Source organism: Pagrus major, chromosome 5, assembly GCF_040436345.1.
Source record: "Pagrus major chromosome 5, Pma_NU_1.0".
NCBI lineage: Eukaryota > Metazoa > Chordata > Actinopteri > Spariformes > Sparidae > Pagrus > Pagrus major.
Genome location: NC_133219.1, coordinates 13,088,458 through 13,108,545, shown reverse-complemented (window position 1 = coordinate 13,108,545; position 20,088 = coordinate 13,088,458). Strand labels below are relative to the sequence as shown.

General features: G+C 39.9%; 2 protein-coding genes across 2 annotated transcripts; both read right to left on the bottom strand.

Annotated features, from left to right (window-relative positions):
* Positions 1–1,576: 1,576 nt before the first annotated feature.
* LOC140996561 (protein limb expression 1-like) lies at positions 1,577–5,933 on the bottom strand. Its single transcript, XM_073466994.1, has 6 exons — positions 5,852–5,933; positions 4,417–4,622; positions 3,510–3,650; positions 3,313–3,408; positions 2,136–2,213; positions 1,577–2,041 (listed from the first exon to the last, which is right to left on the bottom strand). The coding sequence occupies exons 1-6, from the start codon at positions 5,931–5,933 to the stop codon at positions 1,577–1,579; spliced, it is 1,068 nt and encodes a 355-aa protein (XP_073323095.1).
* Positions 5,934–7,217: 1,284 nt separating this feature from the next.
* Positions 7,218–11,188, bottom strand: LOC140996651 (serine/threonine-protein kinase RIO2-like). Its single transcript, XM_073467104.1, has 10 exons — positions 11,029–11,188; positions 10,191–10,329; positions 9,973–10,089; positions 9,504–9,679; positions 9,282–9,370; positions 8,997–9,188; positions 8,807–8,899; positions 8,149–8,601; positions 7,831–7,930; positions 7,218–7,573 (listed from the first exon to the last, which is right to left on the bottom strand). The coding sequence occupies exons 1-10, from the start codon at positions 11,092–11,094 to the stop codon at positions 7,412–7,414; spliced, it is 1,587 nt and encodes a 528-aa protein (XP_073323205.1). The 5' UTR covers positions 11,095–11,188; the 3' UTR covers positions 7,218–7,411.
* Between the last annotated feature and the right edge of the window lie 8,900 nt (positions 11,189–20,088).

Sequence of the window (20,088 nt, the reverse complement as noted above, 5' to 3'; positions counted from 1 at the left end):
ACATTTGTAGAAATTCACAGAAATACAGCACTGCAGCATTTCCTAAAGTAGATGAGGACTTGTTTAAAAAACAAAATCAAAACAGAAAATGGTCCCATACAGCTCATTCGGCATAATCCAAGTTTTCTGAATCCCCAGGGGGCCGTTGTTTTTTAGGTTTTAAAACAAGTCCCCATCCACTTATGTTGTTCAGTGAAATACGCCAGTGCTGTTTTGCTGGAAAACTCCAGAAATGTTTTGTGGACTACAAAACTTCATCTGACATGGCATTGAGTAATGACTGAATTTCCATTCTTGGGTGAATTTTTCCTTTAAGCTCTACTCATTCAGGAAGTCTCACTGAGATCTCCTTCGCAAGAGAACGCTGAGATCAAATCATATACAGAAAATCCAAGCAAGAAAAGTCCGTCACACTAAATCCAATGGTTTGAATATTTAAAATATCAGCGAGCCTTACTATAAAGTCTCAAAGAGGACTGAGCGTCCCTAACTGATCTAATCTTCCCCAGTTCTGAGTTGGTATAGTAAACTTTAAAAGCGTATTCTGTGATCTGGTTCATGGTGGTTCACTCTAATCTCAACTAAGGTGATCATGCAAGAAACATATCCCACAAACCCAAAAGTATCTATTACAATTAATATTTTCTCAGTCATTACACTTTAAAAAGCACCTTACCATTCCCGGCAGCGTCCATATGAATGCACAGGCAGGTCATGAGTCACAGAAAATATTTATTTACAAATGTACATTACGATGATTAAAAACAAACATTTTCCCTTTAAAATGCATTTAGTCCCAATGCCAAACCAAACCTAAGACAACTGAATGCTCTTGGCCTGTATGCATTTTATCATGAGGTACAAAGTAAGTGCTTTTCAATACAAGAGTATCCATATTTCATACCCTTTTGCTCTCCAACACTATCAAATAAATGTGTCTCACACTCAACAACAGACACTCTTTTTCATAACACCCAGCAACACGTCATCCAACATGTCCCACAGTCAGTCAGTGTCCTGGCAAGTAGTTTCCAATCAGTTTGGAATTGATACGCCAGATGCCAGGCAGAGAAGGAGAGAAGAAGAGTGAGGCATGGAGGAGCACTAATTTGCTGGTATGTGAACCAATCCAGGTTGAATCATTCTAAGTCATTTTAAAATTCATGTATTTTGACTTTCAGGTTTTCCTCTCAGAAAGACAACGTAATTGAACATACATAAAAGCGAAGGCAGCAGTGAGCTCTCATACAAAAATAGCCTCGACAGAAGGTTACAGCTACAGTTCAACTATATTTCCTGTTAGTTGTTCTAAATTATTTTAATGACACAACAGACATCTTTAAGTATTGGATCTATAGTCACAAAGGAGTGTTAACAAGGCTAGAGCATTATTATTAGACATATAAACACAATATTTGTAACTCTCATGATTACAGAACGTTTACAGAAAACCTGAATACCGTGTCCATGCTTGATATGTTCTTCTCTCAAAAAAAAGGTCAAATCTCAAATGACAGACTTTTAGCTTATTTACAGAGTCAAATGTCAAGTTTTAGAGCCCATCTTCTGCTTCAGTCTATTCAAAGTTATTTATAGGCACAAAGGTCTCCTGTGAGCATGACGAAGGACTGTTGGAGGGCATGTGTTTTCCAGACGTTTGACAGACTGTTTGTTTTGTGTTTTTATGGAGGCTTGGTGAAGGACTGCATGGTGGGGTTATCTGGACTTCAGAGTCCTGGCTGTATAATGGGTGTAAAGGAAGTTGTTCTTGCTTGTATGTGTGACTCTGCACCTGGCTGAAGTCCTCGGGTGTGTGGTGAATGTATGCTTGACTCAGAGCCAAGCTGAGGATCTCCGTCTTTTCCTTGTAGAAGCGCAGCTCTATGCCTCGACGCCTGGCCAACACCAGCTCCCTCTGCGCCACCTGCAGCTCCTCTGCGAGTCGTCCCGGTGACCTTTGCTCCCGTCCGAGCCAATCCAGAGCTAAGCTGCTGCGCATGTACTCATCAAGTCCTCGCTGAGAGTAATAGGTAATCACACTCTGAGTAGGAGGAAAGGAAAATAGGCATAACTGAAATGCTCAACCAAAGTTAGCTGACACCAGGGATGAGATATATTCTTGGCAAGGCCTGTACCTGTCGAGAGCACTGCCTTTCCCTCAGAACCTTCAGCGTCCCGTTCCAGTGCAACAACTGAAAAATCGTCATCATCTCCTACAGAGGGACAGGGAAAGCTCCTCAGAATACATAAAACACAAAGAGTGAGAGAGTCTTGCACAACCATATAACTAATGACCTGAGTAACAAACCCACACATCCAGCTCTGTGTACACAGGTCCGACAAAGATAACATATTATGTGAACATTTCTTGAAGTCACACCTAAACTGTGGATGATTGGTTTGAAGAGATATTGTAAATCTTTTCACACCAGGTAGGCCTCATCCTGATTTATAAAACACTGTCTGGCTGAACAGCTGCCGTGTGTTAAGAGCTAGTGACATTTGTGTTAAACAGAGAGAGTCTATAGATTAAATGAACCTAATGAGACACAGATGGAAAATATGACACGTTAGTCGCCTGGGGTCAAAGTCCATGTTGTACCTACCGGCCTGTTTGCTCTGTTTCGAATTGTGCATCTGCTTTATGCTACTTGCTCATCTGCTTGACAAACAAACTATCTGACAGCTCCAGCATTGACTGCATGTATAAATGATACGCAGACGGCTGCATACCATATGTGTAAAGATTTGAGGGTGTGTGTGCAAATGTATTTTTTCTGTGTATGTACATGTGCGCACATATGGAGGTGTGTGTATTACTTGGAAGTGTTTCATCTTTATGAGCCATGCTTTAGCAGGAATGATAATGAACCCATTTCCTCCTGCTAATAGCCCTCTGTCTGCAGACGTGGGCTTATTTACACAAAGGTAGAAATATAAGGTGTTTCATACCAGGACTCCCTGTTGGGGTCTAACTGAGAGTGAGATGGAGTGTGAATAAATAAGCAAAAACAGACTAGAGCTGTAATGATAACAACGGGGAATGTAATTATCACCCACCAGTTGTAATTTTGGTCATGTTTGGCTTAATAATTCCAAATGTAGGTGTGTAAAATGATAACAATTTAACGTGGGGTCCAATTATAAATAGACTATATTAGATCCCCAAGCTTAAAGCGGCACTTCAAAAAGCTTAAATCCTTTGAAGTAAATTGATCTTTCACAAAATTACCACATGACTCCACATGATTTATGAGCACTGCTACAAGAAAAATAGCATTTTGCAAAATGAGCCTTGGCTTTATGTTTTACCTGGAACTCCAGCATGGTCCTTCCTATGTAGGAGTGGAGCAGCAAACTGTAGGTTCCTATACTGGTGCTTGAATCACATGCGTCTTCAATAGAGACCTTAACAGAGCCAACATTCATGTTAGACTAAACACTCTCCTTCTGTGTCATAGCTACAGTCTGAAAGGGGTAATACTGTGTCGGCACTGGCTCACACTCACAGCACTGTCTGTTGCGGCCTGCTGCAGACTCTGAGTGATGAACTGAGGGCTGATGCGTCGACATGGCAGCTCGTTCACAAGTGAGTTCATCAGAGCCACGCGAGCTGCGTCCCTCCGTGCCTCTGCCTGAGTGTCACACACCTGAGGATGAGAGATAATGAACACGAAGGGTTAAAATGTTACAAAGAGTGGAAAAAGAAAGAGAAAAGATGTGAAACTTTCTCACAGTGTGTGCTGATATGTATTGAGCCTCGGGTTGACTGACTTTGAGCCAATAAGTTCTGTCTTCAAACGGGCACCCAGTCTTAGTTCCATTTTGATGATTTTACACTTCATTACAGCTAATCATGGGATCAGAACTCAAATCACCAATGAGATTAGGACACGAGAGGTATTCACAAAAAACCAATCACATGCCTTCTATGAGCTGGGGGCTGCTGTCTGGGTCACAATGAGCCCATTGATAGGCATTTAACAGAATGACATCAATTTAAAACAACCCTAAAAGTCTACGTGACTGTGTTTATCGCCACTGAATGACCTTTTGCTTCTGAGTGCCTGCCTCTGACTTTTAAAAAAATGGATTCTGGGGGCTGTTGCTGCTGTAGCAAAATGAAGAGAAGCGATTACAGATTATAAAGTTTTGTTACCATGTATGCATAGAGACTAATAGTTAATTTGAATCAGTGGATGTACTATCCATTTAGGTTGTATAATAAACTGTCAAGACACAAACATCACCTGCATCATGTTTTTTAACAACCCTTTTTGCTTATGTTTGGTCAACTATGTGTGCTCACCACATGATGGTGATATTTCCAGTTTCACACGAAGGATAACTGGTGTAAGTTCACACAGTGCAAAGTGTAGAGATCCTGCCAGACAGCACTGGTGATGATAAACACACCTTGTAGTTGCCAAAGCAGCTTCCTCCAGGCAGGGTGACGTAGCAGATGTATGGGGGACCAGGGGACGGTGCAGACTCGTACAGCAGCAGGCTCTCTGTCTTGATGGCTGTGTCCCCAACAGAACCATCAGATTCACCGATGGAGCGATTTGACTGGCTCATCTGCCTCTGCTCCCAGAAGTTATGGAGCATGGCCACGACATTCACTGTACACATGTAATAAGGATGCATGTCAAAAACAGGACTGACAGCACTGAAAGCATACATGAAGCAGCAGGCAATAATCAGCTGGAGAGACACTACAGATAAAAACATGTTTGGGAAGAAAATGTCCAAAATACACATTTAGGTGTTTATTTTAGTTCAGGTTTCTGTTCAGAAAATGTATGCAAATTAGTGCATGTTTAATTAGGTGCACTCGTTTAAAATGTCAGAAAACTTTCAACACAAAAAAATGTCTAATAAGTAATCAACTGGGGAAGTTTCATGTGGAAATCTATGACTTATTTTGTTTGATATTGTTTATTTATGTCTATGTTTTCTCAAAATGACTTGTTATTCTTATACTCTGAGCCAAAACTCTCTTCAGTAGCACTTACACACCATATGCTCCAGTTTTTAAAGAGGGGGTTTGTTCATATATAATTCATCGCCTGATTACAGTGAAATAGATTTTTGTTTGTTGGCAGTATTTCCTGATTTATGGATTGATTAAAAAAAAAAATCCCAAATTCTCTCTGTAAAAGCCATTGACTCATATATGTCAACAAAATGAAATGCTAATGTTGTCTTCTTTTATGGAAATCCATGCAAATGGTTGCATATTTAATTAGATAATGAATCATTTGCATATTTATTCATTACATTTCAGGAAAAATAAATAAATAAGTAATTGATTTAATGTAAGTAGTCAACATCCTTACCCTATTCACCTGTAGTGTCTCTGTAAGTAATATCAGAGGTGAAAGTTTTTGTTTGAGTCACATTTTGAGAAAACCTTTAAAAAGAAGCGTCTTTAACCTGTAATGTGTAAACCTGACATCTATAAATCAGCATTCCCAGACAGTTTTTATTAAAGTAGAATCAGGAGCTTCAAGTACCTCCCATAACTTACATGAATCAGCATTTTGAACCTTGAGCTTTTCCTGACCCTGAAATCAGTTTAAACACTTCCTGTGTCCTCCACTGTGTGCCAAATAATTCACTACAGCTCAGTCTATTGCAACAGGGGTAACTTGACTGACACTTGTTGGAGGAAATACAACAAAATTATGAGACAACAGTTAACTTCTTGCCTGGTTTTTATCAAATTATTTTAATGCATCACTGTCAGGTCATCACTGGTAAACACAGTTGGTAAGTTTGATTCTTACATTTAAAACAAAGATGTGTCTCTTTCCATATGAAAGTAACATTAAGTTTCTTAGTTACTCACAGTCGTTTGGGCTGGTGTCAGTCTCACTTTGTGACAGGTATGACATCATACTCTCCTCCATTTTCACTTTACTCATCCTCATCCAGCGTTTTCTTCCACAGCGGCCTGGCCTCAGACACGTTTAGTCAACTGCTTCTCATCAAAATAGTCCATCAAAACACCACGCATGACCCTAGAAATGAGCATCCACCACAGCCATCACAGCTCAGGATGGGAACATCATGAAGAATAAACTCAAAATCTGAAAGCCACTTCTGAACTCTCTTTCTCCACCTCCTAAACCGCTTTCTCCCCCCTCCTCCTCTCCTGTGTGAACATCTCACCAGGGTTTTGCTTTTGAAGCAGACCACCTTTGTCACCCTTGCTGCCAATTAGCTCAGAGGGCCCCTCACTCTTTCTACACATGCACACACACACAGCGGTGCAGAGCTGGAATGCTGAGCCCCTCCCTTTGGGCTGTGCAGCTGGCTAATCCCTGAACGCAGACCTGCATAAAGTTGGTAGGTTGAACCACAGACAGCACAATCATCATTGAGGAACAGGAAAAATAAGAATAGTTTTGTGGTATATCACTGGATGCTTATTTTTATATGAAGGAGCAACATCTAAAGGACAGTCTTACCCAATATGTAGTGTCTGAGATGAGTGGGGGTAGGATACTTTTGACTTCACATACTAATTTGAGGCCACAGAGCCCGGGGTCTGAGCTCCATTCATCCTCTTCAATATGAATGGGCATTGTTCAAGTCTGAATTCACCCGCTCCCTGAAAGCCTCTTACACATAAATGAACCAAATTCTGAGGGAAAAAAAGTGGTTTCTTAGCTCCCAATTGCTCTGCTCTCTCATCTCTAACATGTCATGTCTCACTCTCTATTGAGTCATGTCAGAGTGACAGAGAGAACAAGGTATATATGTCCAATTGGCGCTCCATATAACGCTGAATGTATTTTGGTTCTGAAGCATGTATGTTCCCACATGCATGTGGGAGTTGTGTTTTTTGATTGGTTGCAGTGAGTGGAGGTAGCAATCTATTCAAATTTCCATAATAGTTGGAGGCCTTTGATTGACTGGAGTTTAGCGTGAATAAAAGCTCCCCATGAACTTGCTTGAACCTTAAATCCACACCCACATTAGTCATTCTGTCAGCAGCATACATAGACCTAGAATGAACTTGAAACTACAATGACAAAAGTTACTCAATGGTTTTCTGGCTTCTGTAGCCATTGTGAAGGTTGATATGAGAGAACTGATTAAGAAGAATGTGCTCACTGTGCAAACATATTTATCACTGGCAGAAGAAATGTTTTTTAACTCATTTGTTAAACAATTCTTTTGAAATAACAGAGAAAAACACACCTTATCTGTATTGTTTAAATGTTTTAATGATCAATCATACAGTTTCATTATAATAAGTAGTCGATATTTACATTAGACTGTGTGTTGAACGTGATAGTTCACTGCAGTTCCAACAGAAACTCTCCAGACAAAGGAGCAGAGGATCAACACAGTATACATGTTAACCAAACTAAAAGCATGTTGTCCACCGCTGCAGTCCTGTTTATCCCCAGAAGGAGGCAGTCTCCATACTAGACTTGATGTTATTTTCGTTCTCTCTCCTTGATTTGGTCACCAAGTTGGCCTCTCCCTTCTGTAGACGTCTCCTCTGCGCCGCCTTCTGCTGCTTGGTGAGCTGCCTCCGCACCTTCTGACGGACTACCTCCTACAGGACACACAAAAACAAGGACAGCAGGTTACTACAGATGAATGCAGCGCTGTCTGTCTCTGAAAGGCAGACACAACAGCATGTGGATATGTTTTCTCTGCTACACCTGTCACAATCCTGGACAATGTGAAATGTAAAAAGCTCTTTAGCAACTCCTGCAGGCCATTCCAGTTGTGTCTAAAACGGGATTGCTTCAATGCTTGAAGAAATGTCCAATTTGTCAAACTTTTTAATGATGTGTGTGTTTTTCTTACTGGTGGTATGGTAGAACAGCTCCCTACGCTTCCCATTGTGCCTTCACTGTCTGTCCTCATCCTCCTGTGCTCTGCCATGTGTAGAAGACTGTCTGAGTCTCTGCAGGAGAAAACACAATACATTTTAAACCAAGCACAGAAATTTACTGTTATATTTTTGTTAAATGTCTCAAGTTACCAGACATTCCCATTAACAGACCTACAAATATTTGTTGGATCTGTACCACAGCTGGAGGTTGTGTACTCAGATTCAGCATTATCTCATCAAATCTGTTTCTATTCGGGTATTGGATTATGTTAACTTTCCATTAGGTTTACCTGAATGGTTTAAACTCTTTGTTGGCGTAAGAGAGGTCTGACAACTCTGGACACTCATCCTCTGCCTCATTCAAATCTTCCTCCAAGTTCTCCGCGGTCTCTTCATTAATTTGAGAAGTTGGCTCTGTCTCAGTCTCTGTTTGCTCTTCCCCTGTTTCACTCTTGTTGTCCTCATTTTGTATATCTGTACTTGTGTCGCTGACTTTTAGACCCTCCAGTTCCAGCATTGCATGCTTATATTCCTCCATGTCGAAGCTCTCTTCTTCTTTTTCTTCTTTCTTGTCTGATTCCTCTTTATCATCGCCCTCCTCCTCTTCATCATCATCATCATCATCATCGTCATCATCATCATCTTCTCCCTCAGGTCCAGCTGGGTGTAGCAATGCGGCATCTCTCTCCAGATCTTTGGTGAAGCCACTAGCTGAGACTGCAACATCGAGAGAACAAGACCGCCTGTAGGAACAAAGTTCAGTGACAACAAAACATCATGTAAGAATTTATTTCAAGTGAATGTAGAAATTCAAAAGTATTAATGATGCAAATTTTCCATGGTCACACTAAGAAAAATGTTTTTTGTACATGTCTTAAATGCACACCAATATAGTTTTCTTTGTATTTCAAGAGTGTAATTTTCACCAAAACATAAATGAGCAGTTACCTGATGTCTTTGAAAGTTGGGAAGAGCTCGCTTTCATAATTGTATCGTTTTGCAAAGAAATCTCTGATACATTTGACATCTCTGTCAAAATACCTGAAAATAAAAAATTGGAAAGTGAACATAATCACACTTGCTTTATTAATTTTGGGAGTTCATTAGTAATTTTCAGTTTTATAAATGAGGCACCAACCATTCAGCGTTAGGATGTGAGGTGGACACCATCTGAGGGAAGTCAATCATGGTTATGTGGTCCTGGTCGTCCAACATGAGGTTGAACTCGTTGAAGTCTCCATGAATCAAGCCGTGATTGGCCAGTTTGACTATGAGCTCCATGAACTCGCTGTACAGGGCTGATGGATCCTGAAGTTCATGCACCTGACACCTGATGGGGGGATTCACACAAATTACATAAGAAACAGAGGGTGGGTATGGTGTAATACGTAATGCAAGAAAGCAGGACGGCTAGTTTACATACAGTGGATATCCATTGATGAGCTCCATCACTACAGCATGTCTGTTGTAGTCCACAGGTTTGGGAACAGGAAAACCCTGATCATACAATGCCTGAAAAATTAGTAGATGAGTCAAAAGATGCATCACACAAGACTGGATTCCTACTGCACATCTTATGAATTGCTGCTGACATTTTCTTCCTATTTCAAATAACTTACATATGTTCTCTGATTTGTTCCATTACCTTCATGTAGGCAAACTCCTTCATGGCAGAAAGGCGAGAGAGGTAGAGCCAGGACATGTTCTTCCTGTGTTTGTGGTAATCTCTCTTGTTCTTCAGGTTCCTGAAGGAGGTGCGACCCAATCTGTGAAGCTTCAGAGCATACTGCTCCCCGTTTGGACTTGCCACAATATAGATATCTACAGGTAAACACAAATACATATTTGTATTACCATAAGCACAAGATGGTTTCTGACCTTGGCTAAGCAGCCTGGAAACCTGCTGTGAAAATATGTTGAAATAAAATATTTAGAAGTTTAAATATTCCACACTTGAGTTTACTTGTGTGAACCATATTATGATACTGTACATATCAATAAAAAAGGAGTGGTATCATGCGATTGATTTCAACTAAATCATGCAGGCCAAATGAGAGGTGGCTATATAAATAGATATACAGTATGTGCACAATGAATGTGATTGTCGGTCTTACCTGACTCTTTACCCACACCCATCTGGTTGCCGACTGAAATGACCACTTCTCTGGCGCACAAGGTCTTCAGAGCCAAGTAGTCATATCCTCCATAGTTCAACCTGTAGCCCTGCACAGCTGAAATCAACATACACATGCCACATTAGAAAAATAACCTATATGTACCATCTGTACCAGGACTAATGAAATTCAGCAAGTATTTTTGCGTGTTTTCTTACTCTTGCTGCGTTCATAGACCACGAGCTTGTGTTTGACGAGCTCTCTGAGGATCTTGTTGCAGCCGCCGTGTTTGAGGCTAGCGATGGAGGACAGGAGGCTAACTGGGACAATCTCATGGTTCTTCATCCCCATTTCAACCTGCGAGAGGGGAAGTTCACAGGAGGTAATCTAATTATTCGAGTGCTGCTGAAGCAACAGGGTTATATATGCTGCAAGATGAATTGAAATGAGATGAGCACTGCATGTAAACAGTATCTGGTGAAACACATACCGGGGATTTCACACTGAAAAGACTGTGACTTGGGAAGATATCTACTTGATTCATCTAATACAAACTAGTTTTAGATAAAACTAGGAATATATTTCTGGCACAGAACGAGGACTGTGGATTTTGTCCCCATCACTTACAGTGAAATCACTTTAGGATGTGAACTCTTCAGAGCCAGTATGGACAAGATTAATGATTACAGCACTATACATCACATTAAATGAACATTATGTGCGCAAGACATAAGACAAGCTATCTTTCAAAGCGGGAAGAACAGAAACTGAAAGGGAAAAAGATCCTTACTAAGAATATAGACTATGATGAAGTAATGTTATAGCTAGCTGTTGCTGGTTATAACAAACTTGTAACCAAATATTCATACGTTGTATGTTGATTTGTGCTTTATTAACGTTATTAAACACCCAACTGACAAGAGTAAACGTTGTTTTACCCACTGCAAGGGTGGCATATCATCTGTACTGTAACGTCGGCTCATGGTGGGTTAGCGTCAGACCAAAGCTAGCTTAGCACAGGCTAACTCAGCTGGGTAAGAACAGCTCGCTACTTACCGCTGTGAGGACCCGGAAGTCATCTCGAGATAAGTATCTCAACACCACAACATTCAGCTTCCCCATGTTTTAACCGGTGCAAAAACAGTAAGTGTGTTATAATATTGTCACAATTTCTTCTAAAGCTCAACTGTCCACATTTTTAGTAAACACACGTGCAAGGCGGAAGTTCTCGGAGCGGAGAGGAACGCAGAGTACGTCACTTCAGTTTTACGTCTGACGTCATGTTGATATGATATGGTAATACATGGTACCTGGAATACAAGACACAAGATTGTGCACAAGGTATGTTAGCTATGTCTGACGCTATTAATGAGATGGAAAACAAAAAAAGTATATGTAAAGTTTATAATGTATACAGTAGTGTACCGCCTAGTTTGAAATTTTGCGTCTCTTTCATCGCAGTTGACCTTTTCATTGACTTAACTTGACACACAAAGGTGAAACTAACCACATGGTCGCTGCTGGAGCCATCATTAATGATAGTATATCCACCTGGACTTTTCCTGCCATGACAAGTAGAAATGTCTGCTGTGAAAAAGTACTATTGTACAGTGATGGAATGTAACTTGGTGGTCTATATTTAAGTACCGGCCAACTAAAGTACAATGTAGAGGTACTTGTATTTTACTTGAGTATTTCTATTTTCACTACATTTTGGAGCCATAATTGTACTTTTACTCTACTACATTTATTTGATATTTTGAGTGACTACTTACTTTGCATGCTGCATCAGAGCCAAAGTACCACGTTTTTCAAATTTCTTATTTTATTGGCAATCGGATTAAAAAAACACTGACTCCATTAATTAGAAAAATGCTGGACATCTGAGCTGATAATCGGTCGACATGTAAAAAAAAAGCATTGCTTTACTTTTACTTGTAATTTTCTAATACAGAAAATTACTTTGGATACTTAAGTGCATTTAATATTAGATACTTAAGTATGAAGTGTAAGAATAATACTTAAATAATAATACTAGTATTTTTCGTATGGGTGACTGTCACACATTCTGGCTAATTAATATTTTGATTTACTTTTACTCAAGTATGACTTTTAACCCTGCTTTTATTTTACAGAGTGTATCCCAATTTTACTCTAACAACTAAATGCATAACCTACAGTATGAACTATACATACACAATCCACTTACTTACTAATTGTGTACTAAAAGCACCACAATATACTGCAACATGTTTACTGACAGATACTAAACAGCCCTAACAAAAATCAGGTGCTTTCAGTTTACATACTGACTTTTTTGAGCATACTTAATTGTGTCCCTTCATTATTGTATATGGAACTTAGAGACAGCAGTCAAATATTAAAGCCCCTACTCATCAGAGCCAGACCATTATACCGGTTGGCCAATATTGGCCTTAAGCAGATATATCAGAATTGGTGTATATATACTAAGATGTATGTATGATATGCAAAAAAAGATTCTTGGGGTATTTAATAATTCTTAAATTATTGTTCCAGTGCATTGATGTCATTTTGGACCCTGAAGTTTATTATTAAACTGTGAAATATCCGGCCTCCTGCCTCCATTACATATCTATTACCATATCTGAGGGTTCAGTGCAAAAAAATCCCCCAAAAATTGTTGCCTGATTAGACCTCTGCTCAGCACAGTTTTGGCATGCACAAACTGTTCTTGATTGATATCTACCTCAGTCTCCTCATGTTGCACCTGTTAGGGCGGGGCAGTGTTCAGTGCACAGCTTCACCCAACACAACCTAAGCAGAGATCTAATCAGCCATCAGCCAAGTGATTGAAAATACTCGAGTGGATGTGCCATATGTGCAGGGTCCTTTAATGAAAAATGTTTCTTGGATTTCATCAGTCTCCAATGAAAAAAATATGGACAAAAAAATATACATTTTGGTAAACAAAGGAATTATACCAGTTGGGTTTCACAGCAGACTTGTCAAAGCACAGGTGGGATTTATAACATTAATGACGGCTGCGTTCTGTTCAGGCAGGCTAGTTCCACTGGGACACTTAATAGATTGGAGCCGTCATTAAGTTATTGGTCACACCTGGGCAAAGGGTCTAAGTATGGATAGGGATAAGTATGTGTTGTTGGCTGCAGGGGTACTGAAACATTTCTTTATTGTCACTGCTGGATGGGAATTTTCACAGAAGACATAAAAAGCACTGGTGTAAAGGAAAACAACGAATGATGGCTTAATTTTATGTAGCTGCAGGAGTTTCAGGGTTGTGACGCTGTAAACAAGGCTTATGGATGTAAAAGACTTGTGGAAGACACAGATATTTGGGGATGATGTGTGGACGTTTGAACATGTTCCATATTGTTATTTATTGTGAAAGTGTTATTCAACAGCTCGTTGCTCTATTGACTTTTGCGTGTTTTATTGTTAATCATGACAGAGCAGCAGTGCTCTGAGTCCAAAATGAGTTCCCATCAGGGACAATAAAGTCTTCAACATGATATCATAAAATGAAAGAAATACATCTATAATGATGCTGCAGGAAACCTGGAGGTCAGGTGTGTGTGTGTTAGAGAGAGAGGTGTTAAACAGAGATTTACTGGCAGGTTTCTGTTGCCATAGCAGCTGGATTCTGTGCATTCCACGGGCAGGCAGGTTCTAAACAGAGTGAGAGTGTGTGTCTATGTGTGTGTGTTTACTCAGGACTGCCCTGTGACAGACACCACTCTGTTCAACTCACAGCACACACACACACACACACACACACACACACACACACACACACACACACACACACACACACACACACACACACAGAGTGAGCTCTCCACTTCCACAGGCTGTGTTGACTCAGTGGAATTCCTCCATTGGTTTATTTAACATTCTGCGGTTCAGCAAGTGCCTGTGTCCAGCGGCCAGGCATGCTGTGCTTGAGTGTGTGTGTGCGTGCAACTAAACAAAAATGTGCACAAGCCAAGGTGTTTTACTGACCTTTGTGTGATATTACTGACGAGCCTCAAATTGAATTGGCTCCTTTATTAGTCATTAATTTACTCCACCATTTCTAAGTTTATTACAGAGAGAGTAAGACGAGAACATGAGCTCTGTGTGAGTCACTTTCTGTGTGAGTCACTTTCTGTGTGTAGGTGCTACTGAACGTTTGTTTCAAACAGTTATTAACACTCGCAGCACTGCGTCACGGTTGACGCAAATAAGTATTATACATTGTAATATAATTGAGTAATACAGTAACAGCACCACAAACTAGCCACCAAAATGACCACAGAATAGACAGAGCATGCTTTAAACACAGAATATACAAAAATGTAACATTAGAAGCCTTTATGAGTTATTATAGTAGAATGAATCTAAATGATTCTCCTCTTTACTCGACTGTTATATAATACAATTTTGTTAATTTGATTTTACAGAACACTAAAACAAGAACACAAGAACATTAAAGTGATTATCAATTATTTAACTGCAGAAAATGTCTTTGCAATTCTTAATTTAAAAGCTAGATGGCACTGTGACACAGGCAGATTACTGTAGCTGCTAAGCTGCTGTCTTTTGTCTCATATGGACCTTTGTTGTCTCTGATTTAAGTCAAGTATTGAAACAGAATAATTTCCCTCCTGAATGTGCACCTGGTCTTTTGTTTGAGCTGAAGTGTTTTTGCAATATGAGGCAGACGTTGTGTTTCTAACAGGCTCAGGTTGAGTGTTAGAGGGCAGTAACACTGTTGGCTGTATGTTAACTGAACCCCAGGATTTGTTATTTCAGCTTGCAGCTCTGTCCCACATTGTTAAAAAGACCATAGATGCTTTTCAGCTGAAAGTCTTGACAGCAAAACATGGTTTGAAATTCTCATTTTGAATTTAACACATGCTGATCATATTAAAATGATCTTTTTAATGAATGCAGTCAATCCAGCAGATCACCCTGGAGTGTGATGCCTAAAAGCATTGAAATGTATGGAAAGATTCTGCAGATATCATCAAAGTTGTTTTGATTCTTAATAAGCTATGAAAGTTATCGTTCAAGCTTATCTGAGGACACAAATTTCTGTTTGTTTTAACGATACACAAATTTTCCTGTTCACGTCATCTTTGATTTTATCATTCCATGCTGAAGGCGAATGGGAGCACATGATAACCATAATCAGATACTAGTAATAACACACCAAATCTGATTCTGATTAGTTTATCATATCATCCCGGAACTCAATTTGTCACAGGAATTCTTTTGATATCCTGCTGCCAAAATAGCACAGCTACATTTATATATATATAAATATATGTTGTAATGGTTTTAATGGTTAGAGTAAGTGATTTAGCTGACAGGCAGAGTGTGTTTTTTACTGATAAAACTTGTGGTTTGCTCCGCTGGCTCTCAGGAGCTGCAGATTGAAGGTCTGGAGGCAGAATTTCTTGTTAAACAGCCTATGACAGACAGGCGCAGTCGCCTGTTTCACTGAGTCTGGACAGTTACACACAAGCATGGACCAGAGTGACCGATGGTGTGTTAATCGAGCTAGGCCGGGAGTATAGAAGGAGAGTGTGGAGCCGACTGTGTGTGGAATTATCTGGAACGTGGCGGAACGGCCATTCCTGCACGCGCATGCACAAAAGCACACACTCACACACACTTACTCACAACACACAGTGAGATAGTGTCTTCTTTCCAGATGTGTGTGTGCGTGTGCGAGGGACCATTTTGCCATGCTTTAACACAAAGCAGCTCTCTTTTCACTCTTCATACCACTCCATCTTTTTTCTCCTTCATCTCTTTTTTTCTTCAGCCCAGTCTGGGCTGTATAAAATTTAATACATCTGATTATACAGTGCCCCAAATGTTCAGAGGCACCGTCACCTCGTGTGTTTATGTGAGCACTCATGTATTGTGTAAAATGTGATGACCCCATCCACTTTCTGTGTATAGAGGGCTGAATATCCTCAGCGGACCTGCAGTAAATCAAGATCCTTTGATAAGAAATTAATGAGCCCCTCGTTAGCGTAAGATGAAAGTGAGAGCTGGATAGGTCAAAGTGATGAAAGGACCTTTGCAGCACTGACTGAAGTAAAGTGATCTCTATGCTTGATGTACACCTAGTGTATCAAAGCTAGCAGCCCTTCCCCCTGTTATTTCATTCACATAAAGAAAGACATCACACATGATGCTTTAATAATGCATGAAAGCTTAAAAGTTTTAGTATATCTACCATCACCCAATCCTATATAGACCCAAAGCTGTTTTAAAAACATGTTAGATCTTTAGAAAATTGAGTTTTATTGTAGTGAACAGTGAAAACTCAACTGATCTCTGAGCAGCAAATGTACAGCAAAGGCCATGTTACTATTGTTTACTTCTGTACATTGTTAGACAAGTGATGCATGTTTGTAAAGAGATGGAGAAATATTTTCAGAAGGCCAAGATATTTTGAAAAGGTTGTTTATGTCAGATCTGTCTCTTGGTGTTTGAATTTCCCTTACCGTGTTGTTGCAGAGCGGGGACCACGGGAGACTTGCCCCCATCAGACCACAGAGGATGTCTGCTGAACAGACATGAACAATTTTGAGGGTAATACGCGTAGACACCTAGGCACACACTCACAGTGTAAGGCCGTTAAATTGCTTTCCTGTTGTTTTTTCAGCGTTAAGCTTCAGGGAGAGAATGCTAAATTGAGGCAGGAATTGGAGCTTAGGTGAGTCTCCAACAACAAGCGTGGGCTTTGTTCCGAGGGTATCATCGCTGTGCCTTTAGCCAGCTGCTGTGTGTTTAGAAACATCAAATTTGATTAGATTAGACCAGAGGAGAGGAGATCTACTTACTCTGCCTGTTCTGCTGCAAGTCTCCTAAACAATAATCTGCTCTCAGGTGCTGGTACAAGCAGCAAGTAAATGAGGGGCCTGAGGAGAAATATGAGGAGGGAAGGCATAACCTGTTCCGAGCCCAGCTCATACAGCCTTAGAGACCGGTACACACACACACACACACACACACACACACACACACACACACACACACACACACACACACACACACACACAGACTGTTTGCCAATTAACCAAATAATTCTCGCTTTTTAAAGTTTTAACTCTTATATAAGCTGCAGTGTGGCTGTGGATAAACCCCTGCTCACCACAGCCACACAATGAGGTACAGACACATCATAAATACAGTGAATTTTACAGCTTACAGCTTTACAGAGAATATTCTGGCATAAACATTTTTTGCACAACTTGCAAGCGTGCATATTTGCTACAAAAGTGAGCATACATGTGCATTGGTAACTATTAACATATCAGATCTAAGATAGCTTCCATGCAACAGAGTTTATTATTCACACAAATTGATGGTTAATGTCACGTATCAATTCATACAAGGTTTGCACCTCGGTTTTAACTCCATGGTTTATTGAGTATGTATCATACTGTTTGCATATATGTGTTTGCACTTGAAATGTATATGGATGCATGTGTCTGTGTGTGTGTGTAGACAGTGCAGTAAGTGATGTATCATTTAACAAGAGCTGACTAGACTGGCTGAATCTTGCTCCACTGTCAGGCAGGCAGGTTGGCACTGCACAGGAATAACAAGGTGCTGGGAGGGCAGGTTTGCATAGAGATAAAGTCTGGTTAGCAAAACAGTGTGTGCACAGTATTATGCTAACAGTTTAAAAATGTGTGCACTTGCATTGTGTGGTATGCATACATTAGACGGATTTCAGTCGGGATCAGTGTGTGCGTGTCACAGTTACACATTAAGGACCCAAACACAAGACTCACAGGCAGGCAGGTCCAAAATCCAAAAATCCAAAATCTAACAAAAAAACATAAACAATAAAATGGCAAGCAACAAAAAGGCAGACAGAGGAAAATACAAAAACTAAGGACAAACCAGAAAACCACAGGAATTAATCAGGAACACAGGGAATGCACAAGGACCATGAAACAGGCCATGAGGACGACAACAGACAAACCATCAAAGAATAAGGAACAACAGGCTTAATTACAAACTAAACCAACAAGGACATGAGGTGCAGGTGAGACACTGGGTACAGGGCAGTGCTAACGAGACTGATGTGAGGGGGGGAAATCAGGCTGGGGAGGAGCACAGGAACACAGGAGGAAACAAAAGTGAGCAGGAAGTAGAAAGTGACAACAAGACACAAGAGGATATAACTACAAAATAAAACAGGAAATAACTAACCAAAAACCAAACCAGTATATGATAGTATGTGACCAGCAAGCTGGACTTTCCTTTTTTACCAAGCCGAACCCCTCAAGGTGTTAGTTATCAAGATTTTTTTTGTGGCTGAGGTCATAGTGTCATTAGGTAAAGGGGCAGTGTTTTAAGTGGATTTGTTCTTCTTGCACTTCTCTTGAATTTTTGAGCTACAGTGTGAGGATATTGTAAAGTGGCACCATTTGGCCGGTCCTCAAAACTTTCAGAGTCTTGTCTTTGTTGGGCTTAAGGATTTGATTTAGGTTCATATTTAAAGGTCCTATTTGTAAGAAAAAGTTGTTTTTCGAGTCTCATTCCCAACTTGTCAATTACTGATGCCCATTATAAAGCACCAGCTTTTGGCTAGTTGGGAATGAGACTAAAAAAAACATTTTTTCTTACAAATAGGACCTTTGGGGGAGATAAGTGCTGGAACTATTTCATGCAGTTACTGGTTTGAGTCTTGTCATCACTGTTGGATTGCCAAGCAACCAGTAGAGACTCCAGGAAGTGATTGTGCCTGGCCAAAAAATACTCATTGCACAAATCAGTGTTTAATATTTCTGTTTTTATGTGGATTAAAGAAACAAGTTATAACATGTTGACCAGTTAGCATTAGATCTTCTGGTATGCAGATGTTTTTTTAACGTATGGATAGAGCCAAGGCAGCTGTCTACCCTTGTTCTTAGAGCCCAACCGATATATAAGTTTATATACAATTTTGGCCTATCGCAGATACGGTGGTATTGGCATAAATGTTGTCCAATATGTGCTGATATGAAAACTTTATTTTTAGATTATAATGCAGAAAACGATTGTTGGGGTAACTTTTAATTTCATATTCCCACTGAGGTTAATTGTTTCAATGCACTGATGTCATTGTAGCCAGTAAGGTTATTGTTAAACTATAAAATATCCTGCCTCCATTACATAGCTTTGTGTTTGATAACCACATTTGAGGGACCATTGAATTGTGTATTGGTCGGGCTCTATTTGTCTGCGGTCTTCAAACGAAGCTAAGCATCTCTTTGCTCTAGTTTCATGTTTGACAAACAGACATTAAAGTGATAGTTGACATATATATATATATATATATATATATATATATATATATATATATATATATATATATATATATAGGGTATTTTTTTCAAAAAAGTCCTTGACGCGACATTACGTAGAAATTGGCATTCGTGCAATTTGGCGTTTTTGAGTGCAGCACCACTGTCATAAATACAAATTCCAGGTCTGTAACAATTTGTCAGATGTAATGTAGGTGCTAACTGCAAACAAAACTCATTGCGTCATAACAGTGTTATGTCTTGAAAACTTGTATCTTGAAGTAAACATGTATGTAACGCTGTGATCCTACCCTCGGTCAGAAGTTACATAGTGCAGAAACAAGTGATGGGAGGGACGTGGCTGAGACAGAGACACTTTTCACCCTATTACACCCCTTTTCCACTGGTCAAAAATCCCACTTAAACCCACTAAGATCAGGCTTTTTTGTGCAATGTGAATGTGTACCCTTGACATTTACACCCGGGTCAATTGACTCTGCAGTAGACACATGTTTTTATCACCTTGGCTCGGCTCGGCTTTGATCTAAACGTAAGACTTGGGTGAACACGCTAAATTCTGACATATTACGTTCAACGTAACGCTTCAGATAAAAATTACAGATGGACTGCCTTGCCTGTCAGAACTGGGAGTGGTGTCGATAGGCGATTTTTTGCAGGTTCACCCACGTTTACAAAAACCCTTATAGACCCGCTAATTTTGGTGGAAAAGCTGCATTACAAGACACTGTACCATCAAAAATGATTTTGAAGCTTTTCTTTTATCTTAAAACCGTTACATTATGTTGCTTTAAGTTTA

Excerpts from the sequence above, each read along its gene's own strand:
- LOC140996561 (XM_073466994.1), bottom strand. The coding sequence starts at position 5,933 with ATGAGGATGAGTAAAGTGAAAATGGAGGAGAGTATGATGTCATACCTG. Across the intron at positions 3,409-3,509 it reads AGGCCGCAACAGACAGTGCT|GTCTCTATTGAAGACGCATG; the intron begins GTGAGTGTGAGC and ends GGCTCTGTTAAG. Across the intron at positions 2,214-3,312 it reads GGACCATGCTGGAGTTCCAG|GAGATGATGACGATTTTTCA; the intron begins GTAAAACATAAA and ends GTCCCTCTGTAG.
- LOC140996651 (XM_073467104.1), bottom strand. The coding sequence starts at position 11,094 with ATGGGGAAGCTGAATGTTGTGGTGTTGAGATACTTATCTCGAGATGAC. Across the intron at positions 9,189-9,281 it reads CTCATCAATGGATATCCACT|GTGTCAGGTGCATGAACTTC; the intron begins GTATGTAAACTA and ends TCCCCCCATCAG. Across the intron at positions 7,574-7,830 it reads GCTGTTCTACCATACCACCA|GAGGTAGTCCGTCAGAAGGT; the intron begins GTAAGAAAAACA and ends TGTGTCCTGTAG.